Source organism: Calonectris borealis, chromosome 5 (assembly GCF_964195595.1).
Source record: "Calonectris borealis chromosome 5, bCalBor7.hap1.2, whole genome shotgun sequence".
Classification (NCBI taxonomy): Eukaryota; Metazoa; Chordata; class Aves; order Procellariiformes; family Procellariidae; genus Calonectris; species Calonectris borealis.
Window position 1 is genome coordinate 5,540,575 of NC_134316.1, and position 9,936 is coordinate 5,550,510.

At 57.7% G+C, this 9,936-nt stretch overlaps 1 protein-coding gene across 2 annotated transcripts; it reads right to left on the reverse strand.

The window, feature by feature from the left end:
* Positions 1–241: 241 nt before the first annotated feature.
* Positions 242–3,507, reverse strand: OTX2 (orthodenticle homeobox 2). Of its 2 annotated transcripts, none has more exons than XM_075152459.1 (3): positions 3,411–3,507; positions 2,841–2,992; positions 242–1,437 (listed from the first exon to the last, which is right to left on the reverse strand). In XM_075152459.1, the coding sequence occupies exons 1-3, from the start codon at positions 3,505–3,507 to the stop codon at positions 817–819; spliced, it is 870 nt and encodes a 289-aa protein (XP_075008560.1). In that variant the 3' UTR covers positions 242–816. The 2 variants fall into 2 exon arrangements, with proteins under 2 accessions (XP_075008560.1, XP_075008559.1); XM_075152458.1 differs by having other exon boundaries at positions 2,841–3,013.
* Positions 3,508–9,936: the final 6,429 nt, after the last annotated feature.

Genomic DNA, 9,936 nt, shown 5'->3' on the forward strand with positions numbered 1-9,936 from the left:
TGCATACAATACAGGAGATCACAGTTTTGAAGTCTAGCACAGATTAAAAACCACAGATGTACCATTTATATAAGACACACACTGATTGTCTCTTAAAAACTACATATTGACTCCTTATGAACATTATCTTTTTTTTTTTTTATCTTTAAATAAAGTAGTGCAGCTAGGACAATCAGTCACACAACCCACACAGCCCTGAACCAAGTTCTCCGGGTGCCAACTTGAGCAAGTTGGGCGTGAAACAGTTGGATGAGCTCGAGAGCGAGAGAGAAAGAAAGAGGGAGGGAGAAAAAGAGGGAGAAAAAGAGAGATGCTGTCCATTCCGAATATTTTAACCGAGGGTTGGCTAACACATTGGAAACCTCTGGGTGAAGGATCTTTCCACGCACACACAAAAAAAGAAATAAAAACCTAGACTTTTTTTTTTCTTTTTTTTTTTCTTTTTTTTTAAAACTGGCCCGTAGGTGGGTCGATCTCCCACCTCTTCCAAACAAAGAAACCCAACAATTGCCTAAAACTAGAAAGAACACAGATGGGTCTGTCTGTTTTCTGCTCACTAGATGATCTGTCCGTTTAAGGCCTTCCTCCTCCGTTTTTCCTCTTTATTATTCCTTTTCCAGAGCGCCTGAGCAGGAGATGAGTCTGAACGGGATCACACCAACACTGTCCCCCTCTTGCCGCTGTCGTTTTTTTGTTCGTTTGTTTGTCCGATGAGTTATTTTTCTCTTTAATTTAACCAAGACCTGACTAAAACTGGAGCATTCAGCCCAGCCTGTTCGTTCTCGTCGCGATTTCTCTCGTTATCACAAAGGTTCTTCACAAAACCTGGAACTTCCATGACGATGTCTGGTCCTTATAATCCAAGCAGTCAGCATTGAAGTTTAACTTCCAGGAGGCGGTTTGGTCTTTATAATCCAAGCAATCGGTGGTGGAGTTAAAGCCCAAACTGGAGGCTCCATAGCCCTGGGTGGAGAGGGAGGCTGGAGACTGGTTGAGGTGGCTGGTGACCGCGTTGGCACCCATGGGACTCAGGGTGGCCCCTGGTCCGGGAAGCTGGTGGTGCATAGGGGTCAAGTAAGATCCACAGTCCATCCCTCCAAAATAGGAGGTCGAGCCAGCGTATCCTTGGCTGTAGCCTGATGCCTGGGTGTAGGTCATAGGATAGGATCTCTGCATGCAGGAGGAAGAGGTGGACAGGGGGTCTGAGAGCGGGGAGATGGATGCTGGACTCCAGATGGATACGGGGGCACTGCTGCTGGAAATGGTGGGGACCGAGGTGCTGGAGGGGGGAGTGAACTGCCCGCTGGTCCCGCTCTCCGAACTCACTTCCCGGGCCGGCGAATTCTTCTTTTTAGCTGGCCGTACCTTGTTCTGGCCCCCATTCTGCTGCTGCTGCTGCTGCTGCCGGCACTTGGCCCGGCGGTTTTTAAACCATACCTTGAGACCGAGGGTCGGGGAGGGAGAAAGAAAAAGCCTGGTGTTAGGGATGTGCAGGCAAACCCAAGGGGGGGAAGAGCCGGTGAGCGGGGAGACCTCGCCGGGGAGGGGGACACTAAAAGCCCTCCCCGGCGAGCGGAGGGTTGCAGGCTGCTGCAAAGAAAAGCTCCGGGGCTCCCCCTCCCTGAGATCATTAGCAGTAATAACAAGTGGAAATGGGCAAATCAAACTGCTTAATAAGGTCACTTTTGGGGGAAGGGGGGGGAAAGCACTCCCTATTTGCTATTTGCCAGCCAGGGACCCCCAGGAATCACCATTTAAGACCTATTGAAGTCAAGCCCTTAATTAGAAACAATAGAACATCAGAAAGGGAGGGAACAATTAGGGAAACAGAGGCAGTGGTTGGGGGCGGGGGGACGTAAAGATGTCTCATTTACCCTCTAAATAGACTCTCTGCTCTCACCCCCAGCCAGGACCAGCCCCCCAACCCACCTCACCCTCTTTTAGCAGGGACCTAGGGGTTTGGCTCTGGGGAGGACGGGTGCTGGGGAGGCTTCATGGGGAGAAGGCTGGGGTTTGGTGAGGGGGGATCCCGGTCCCCGGTGGCCATGCTCCGCTGGGGCACGGCACCACACAGCCTTGGGAAACCTTGCAGGGAGGAGAACGGGAGGGATGGCTTTGGAGCTGCCCTGCCCCGGCTGCAGGGGTGTCCAGGATCTGTGCTGGGGCAGCGTGGGCCTCCAGGACCCCCTTCCTGCCCTGCCAGCAGCACCTCCAAAATGCTGTCTGGATTGGGCCCCTTGCAGGCTGCTTGCAGAGCAGACACAGCCCATCCCCAGGAGAAGGGTCCCCTCCGCCAAGGCCTCCTTTCGCTCATCCAAGTCCCTTCAAAGGGAGAGGAAGCCTCCAGTCTGTACTGGTGTGAAAGGGGATCCCGGTCTGACCCTGCTCCAAGGATGCGGGGATCCCTGGGGAAAGGGGGATCCTTCGTGGCTTCCGCAGGGGCCCCAAACACCTGCAGGACAGGCTGGGATTTGGTGCTCGGAGCAAGGCACGGTGCAGAGCCTGGGGGTGCTGGGGAGCCCTCCCCGGCTCAGAGAGGCCAAGGGGTCTGGGGAGGTGTGCGGAGGGGTCAGGAGCTGGGATCCGGGAGCTGCACCAGGAGGAAGTGGGGGGGCACACTCCAGCCCTGGGGAGGCAAATTGCCACTCCATCCGCCTCTGCACCCTCACCCATCTATGAGCATCCTTCACCCCACAGAGACTTGATGTCCCTCCAGGACTGACCCCATCCCCTAAAACAGTCCCCTCGCCTCCCTGCCAGCCACGGACCAGCCCAAACCCTCCACTCCGGAATGGAGGTGGGGGACAGTCAGGGGTCTCCGGGGTCACCCTGCTTCCTACCTGCACTCTGGACTCGGGCAGGTTGATTTTCAGTGCCACCTCCTCCCGCATGAAGATGTCGGGGTAGCGGGTCTTGGCGAAAAGGGCCTCCAGCACATCCAGCTGTGCCCGGGTGAAGGTCGTGCGCTCCCGCCGCTGCTTTCGGGGGGTGGCTGCGAAAGGAGCCAGAGGCCCTGGCCGTCAGTCAGCGGCCCCTCAGCCCCGTGTGTCCCCTCCAGCCCCTTCCCAAAATGGGCACCCCCATTTTCCCCCCTTCTCCTGGGCGACCTCAGCCACCACCGTAAGCAATCCCACCTCCCATGCTTCCTCCCCATCTCTCCTAGATGGGTCTGGAGCATCTGCCCCCCACCTCCAGCAGGAGGATGTCCCGTTTTTGCAGACCTTTCCCCGGATAAAAAGTTGAGGGTGAGGAAGAAGGGAGAAAGCGAGGCCCCACGCCCCGCACCCACCCCAGCCATGACGATCCCTGGGCACGTTGTGCCTCCAAAAGCCCGGCGGCTTCTCCTCCGTGGGACAAAAAGGAGGAGTAAGGGGCGGGAGAGGGGAAAGAGGGAGAAAAATGTGGCTTACCGGGATAACCGACGGACGGATGCAACAAATCCATGCCCGAGGTTGTGAGACTCAGGCCATTGACTGCATAAGGTGGTTGCTTAAGATAAGACATCATGCTAAAGTTGTGGCGGGGAGGAGAGTTGGCCGAAATCCGGGCGAGGGGGAGCCGCCCGAGCGCCCTGCCTGCCCCGGGCGGTACTGGGGGTGCCGTCGGGCGGGGGGGACCGCCAGGTGCCTGCGGAGGCGAGACGGGGGGGGGGGGGTGTCAGGCCAGCTCGCTGCCCCCCCCAGCTTTTATCCCCGCTGCCTTCCCCCCTCAATCCTCCAGCTCGTAAAGCCGGACCCCAGCCGGATTTGGGAGCTGGGAGAGACTGACTAGATAAACGCATCTCTCCCAAAAAAGGGCGAGGAGGGGAGGGAGGGGGGCACATCCCAGCCAGTAATTACTGCCCGAACAAAACCCCCCCATGCCTTCAACTGCCCGCATTGTACAGCAGCCCGGGGCATTTGCATAGGATTCCTGGCCGGGCACCGGCTAATTGTCTCAAGCAAAACTTGATTGGGGCCATTGGCAGACACAAAGAACCCCTCGGCTAAATAAATAATGCAGATAACAAAGCCCAAGGGTGAGAAACAAAGAAACAATTCAAGAAACCTATCTCTCTCCTAGTCTCTTGCAAGGACTTTAATTATCCCAGGTTTGGGCAACATTCAAACCTTCCCCCCCTTTCCCCTTCCCCCCGACGTTGCTGCATTTCAGAGCTCAAATGCCCGCTCGGGAAGAGACAAACTTTTCTGCTCTACCACCATCAGTCCACGTCTGCAGTAATTTCCACCGGCCATTTGCACCTAATTAGTACTCCGGGTAATTAGATTTGGAGGCAAGTAACAGATTTATTAGGCTTTCAAGAAACTCTTGATGACGGAGCTGAAGCTAAACAAACACCTCGGTGGGGAGCGGCCCCGGGACGGCCCCGGCGGGTGGGCGGGCGGGCGAGCGGCTCCCCCGGGCCCGGCCCCGGCTCCGGCTCCCCCGGGTCCCCGCTCGCTGCCCCGGCGGGGCCGGGCGCTCTGCAGCGAGGGGTGCGGGGGACCCAAACACACACTCTCCGCCAAAAAATGGCCGACAAGGGGCCAGCCCGGGGTTCTTCAAAGGGTTAAGACGGTTTTCCCGTGGAAATTTTTTTTTCTTGTCTGTTTGGGCAAAATCTCGCCCTTCCCTCCATTCTCGGCGGCTGTCGGAAAAAACGAACTCCAGCACAACTTTCTTCCCTAAACACCCCAAAACTCCGTGTTTCAGCTAACAAGCGCACACGGGAGCAGAGCAGCCGCTCCGGGAGGGCTGCGCGTTGCCGGGGGGCTCCTGCGGGACTCCCCGACCCCGGTGCACCCCCCGCCCGGCCCCGCCAGCGCCGTCGGTGCTGGTTACCCGCGGTGCGGAGTTTCCCCTCGGGGAAGCTCTTTGCCGCCCTCAAACGCGCGGAGCGGCGGAGCGGGCGCGCATCTAGCGCGGGGAGCGCAGGGTCGGGCCCCGCTTTTAACATCCCCCCCGGCGGGAGGCTGAAGAGGGGCAGCTTGGCCGAGCGGGGAGCCCCGCTCCGCGCCGGGGTCGGGGAGGCTTCGGCCGCCGATTTGTTCGCCAGCGCAGGATGCGCGGGAGAGCAAAACTGGTTTTGCTGCACGCTTAAAAATGAGCAAACAAACAAACAAAACCCACCCCATCCCCCCCCCAAAAATACCCCAAACCCCCACTCTGTTAAACGCGGCGGCATCGCGCCGAGGCGCCAGGCCAGCGCGGCCGCCCGGGGAGCCGCTCGGCCGCGGCCGCGCATCCCGGGGCCGCCCCGCAGCCCGCGGAGCAACGGCTCCGCTCCGCAATCTGTCACCTTTCCCCCTCCTCCCCCCCGCTCCGCAAAGAGCGCGGCTACCAGTTGCTCTGCCCTCGCTCAATAATAATTACCCCGTCCGAGAATTAATTATAATAAATGTTTTCTTGATAAACTAACGAGATAATCCGGGCGGCACACGCTCCCTAATTACGGGCCACCAGCCCCAGCTCCGCTGATCGCCCGGACTGATTAATGCAAGGCAGCGATCCGCGGCCGGGCGCGCAGGCTGCGGCTCTGCCCTCGGCCGCGCTGCGGGGGGACGCGGGCGGCCGGCCGGGGGGGGCTTCGCCGGGCCGCGGAGCAGCGCGAAGAGGCTCCCGCGGAGGGGGGGAAGGTGCTGAGATAGAAAGGGGAGTTTAATTTGTTTTGTTTCGCAAACGAGAGCTCGGTTCCCTGTCCGCACCGGGCTCCACCGCATTTCTTAAATTTTTTTTAATTCTAATTTCCCCCCCCGGAGGGAGGGTTTGGGTTGATATTTCCCAACACGGGAATTTTCCCCCAGTGCGAAGGCGACAGGGATGGACCCGCCACGGCTCTGCTGCGCAACCCCCCGCGCTTCGTCCCCCAAACCTGCGCCCAGCTCCGCGGCCGCCGGCCTCTCTCGGGCGCGGGCAAACGAAAGGGCCGGCCGGGAGCGATGGAGCCGGGCTCGGCGGGCAGCGACCTCCGCCGCGGAGCCGTTTGACCCATCTCTGCGTCCCCACCGCCACCCGGCCTCATTTTTTAACTGCTTTTTTTAAAAACAAAACAAAACAAAACAAAACAAAACTGGAGTTGCATCTTTTCCAAATAAATAAATAATAAAGCTCAACTTCTCGGAGGAGCCGAAATCTAAATAAATCTCTGCAGCAAAGGAGGTTTTTAGCTCTAAAGAAACTTGTGCCGGTGCACAAGGACTTTCCCGACTTTCTCTTTGTCAGCGAGGTGCAATTCAGAGGAGAGAGGCCGGGGCGCGGAGCAGTGCGCGTTATACCCGATCGGTGTCTTTGGGAAGAGCTTTCCCACGGCTAAAAAAAAAAAATAATAAGATAAGGGAGGTGGAAAACAGCTCCAGCCCCTCTCCAACCTGAATGCCATTCTCGCCACCCATTTCACCCGCGCCGAGCCGTGAAGCTCCGGCCCCAAAAAGCCTTGAAGATTTCTCTCCCTGCTATTTCCAGCCCGGTTCTCCGGCCGCCGCGAGTGCTCAAAGACACCTTTGCAAAATTACTTTGCTGAGGCTCCGCATCACAAGGAGGAAGGCGGGGGGAGGGTCTCAGGCAGGAGCCGAGAGAGGAGAGAAATTCCTTCCCGATTATTTCTAATTTTAAAAGTCCATCCTGGGGCCAGGGAATAACCAAAGTCCAAAAGATCAGGCCGGGGAAAAAAAAAAATAATCACGTACCCAACGAAATCGCGGTGCAGACCAGCGCCTGCCCGCGGAGGAGCGAGCCGGCTCCGCGCCCGACCTCCGCCCGCCCACGGGAGACAGCCCGGCCGCGGCGGCGTGGGGACGGGTGGGCGAGGGAGGCGGTGGGAATCGTCTCTCCGCTTCTCGGATTTGGCCCTTCGCCTTTTCATCGGCAGCTCCCGGTCCCCGCCGAGGGCCGAGCGGCCGCCGCTGCCCCCAGCTGTCCCCGGCCCGGGGCCGCCTCCATCCTCCGCCCGGCCCGGCCCGGCCCGGCCTCCCCCGGGCAGCCCCGCACCTCCTCCGGGGAGCCGCCTGCTCCCCTCCGGCTCATCGCTACAAACACACCGCCCCCCCACCGCACACATACTCTTTTAAAAAAAAAAATAATAGTAATAATAATAATAATTTGAATCCTCCCCCCCACCCCCCCGTATGTCTGCCCGGCGAGCGATGCCCCCAAGGAAGGATGAAGCCAGCGGGTCTGACTTACCTGCGAGCCTCGCCGAAGCCGCGGGCAGGGCTGGGGGGCGAGGAGTGAAACCTGCCGCCCGGATCCTCGCCAAATTCAGGGGTCGGGCTGAGCTGGGAGAGAAAGCACAAAGCGGGAGGTTAGAGAGCTCGCCGCATGCACATGCCCAGGACATCGGGGAGGGGAGGGGGGGGGGAGAGGGAAAAAATGTTTGAAAAAGAAGAATAAATGGGGGAGAAAGGGGAGGGGACGGTGCGGGAGAGGGATGCAGGGATGCTCGGGGTCTGGGCTCGGTACATACAGAGCTGGCCGGTGCCGGAGCTGGTCAAGTGATTTTTATTTTTAATAATAGTGGCAGGGTGCGTTGGAGCTGAGGTCTCTACCTCTCTCGGGGAGCTTTGCTGAGAAAGCGCCTCTCTGGCAACTTTTTGACGCAAACTCTCCAACCAATGGCAGGGAGAGAGTGATTGACACATCTAAGCCAGGGGGAAAATAATAAAAACACACAACAGGGGGAGGAAAAAACAGGCCGCTGCTGTACCGGGGGGACAATCAAGCGAGAAATAACAGCCACCGAAATGACACGAGAATATACATTAAAAGAACCTGCTCGATTTAAAAATATACATTATGGAGCGGAGCGTATGAAGTCATTGTACAAATTAATGTGATGGACAGCAGCGATGGCGTTAGCGTATTGCCGGGGGAAGGAGAAGAAGGGGGGGTCAGCAAAAAGCTGGGGGAGTATAATAATAACAACAACAAAAGATATTAAAATATATAAGTAAATATTTGGGAAGGGGGGACGCAGAGCCTGCCAGGAGCCCTTGGCTGAGCAGCGCGGAGCTGGGCGAGAGGAAACCCGCGGGAGCAAAGGGGAGACCCCCCCTGTCCCTGAGACAGAGGGGAGCGGGGTGCCAGCGTGTTCCCAGCCCCGGGTCCCCCCTACCGCAACCGCGGAGCTGCCCGCACCCCCCGTTCCACCTCCCCGGGGCCAGGGCAATTGAGTCACCTGGGGGGGATATAAACATACTTTAATTTTTTTTAAAGATATATACGGATGATGGTGTAGAATGGGACTTAGGCAGCGGCGCTGCCTTGAATTTGCAAATATGTACGTGCACATATTTTAATAGAAATAAACTCGGTGCAGCCAAGGGGTGGGGGTGAGGAGGGCCGGGGGGGGCTCCCCGCCGCCGGGCAGAACCCAGCCGGGCGCACGGGGGACGGCGGCGGTGGAGCGGCGGGCAGGGGGACGCGCCTCTCGCACCTCCCGTCCCCGCTCAACTTCTCCCGGGTCAAAGAAACCCGAAAATAAAGCTTTGGCAAAAGGCAGGAGGACGGAGGAGGCTGAGGTCGGAGGGAGGGAGCGCTCGCACACTTTCCTCACTTCTGACAATAGGGGAAAAAAATGCAGCGGCTCCATCATTTTAATGGGGTGACCTATGTTAATGAAGTTATAGCAATTAATTCCCCTCTTTGTGGCTCGCTCTGAGCCTGGCTGCTTGCAATCCAACGTGGTTGTCCTTGGACTTTAGCGCAATACCGAGCGCGGTGGGTGCAGCCCGGGCTGGCGGTTTGCAGGAGCAGGTTTGGGATGCTCGGGGTTGGGCTGGGTGGGTGGGTGGGTTTGATTTTTTTTTTCCCCTTTCCTCCCAGAAAGGAGGAGGAAGGAGGGGGCAGCAGGGAAGGAGGGAGGGGAGAGGAGGGGAAATTAAACAAACAAATAAACAAACAAACTAACCCCTCGCACAAAAGCCGCCGCAGTCCTGCCCGCCGGAGCCGCTTTCTTTTTTTTTTTTTTACGAGGCGACTTCGCGGAAAGTTGGGACCCAGGGTACCCCCGGCTGGTACCCCCGGGACCCCGGCCCCTGCACTCCTTTGCAGTTGTGTTTTGGGTTCCCCCCCCTCCGCCCAGAGCCGTGAGACTTTTTGGGGGACTTTTTGTGGGTTTGGTTGGTTGGGTGGGTTTTTTTTGAGGGGGGTAGCGAGGGGCGGCTGCAGCCCCCCATCCCTTTGCAGCATCCCCCCCCCCGCAACCCTTGCACAGAGGTCCACGACGGGCAAATCCTTCCCTCTCACCTCCCCGCATGTCGGCACGGCCACGCCACCCCTCAGCCGCTCCTTTAGCAGAGCACCAGTAATAAATATCCCGATTGAACCCTTCCTCCCCCCCCCCCACCTCCGCCTTTGCCATCGTCTCCCGCCCCCACATATTATTTAATAACCTTAATCCACCTTGGAAGAATGAGAGAGATAATTCGTTCCCGTGTATCCTGACCAGGAGGGTATTTTCGAAATCGATTAAAAATAAAAGGAAAAAAAAAAAAAAAGAAAGAAAGAAAGAAAGGGGTGTTTGGGGGCTGGAGGAAGCCGGGCTGTGGCAGAGGAGGGCTAAGCAAAGCAGAGAAATAAAATGCAGTGCCTGAAGAAAGTAGCTGGGAGAGCAGGTTTGGAAGCGCAGCCCAGCCGGGCTGACATCCCTGCCTGCATCTGCCCGCGCTGCCCGGCCGAGGGGCAGTGGGCAGGCAGAGCTGCTGCCCTGCCTGCAGCCTGCCAGACAGCCAGGGACATCCCAGCCTTTCCCTCTGCCCCCCCCCCCCAGCCTGAGAAGTTGGGGAATAATTCACGCGGCCAATAAAACAAGTGGCAGAGCTGGACAGTGTTACTTAAATAAACAAGGGTCTCTTTAAAATTCTCATCCACTTCAGATGTCTAAAGTAAGATTGTGATGATTTTGTCACGGTTTGGTAAATTTACCCCTTTAAGAGGCTTTCATAAATCCCAGAACACACC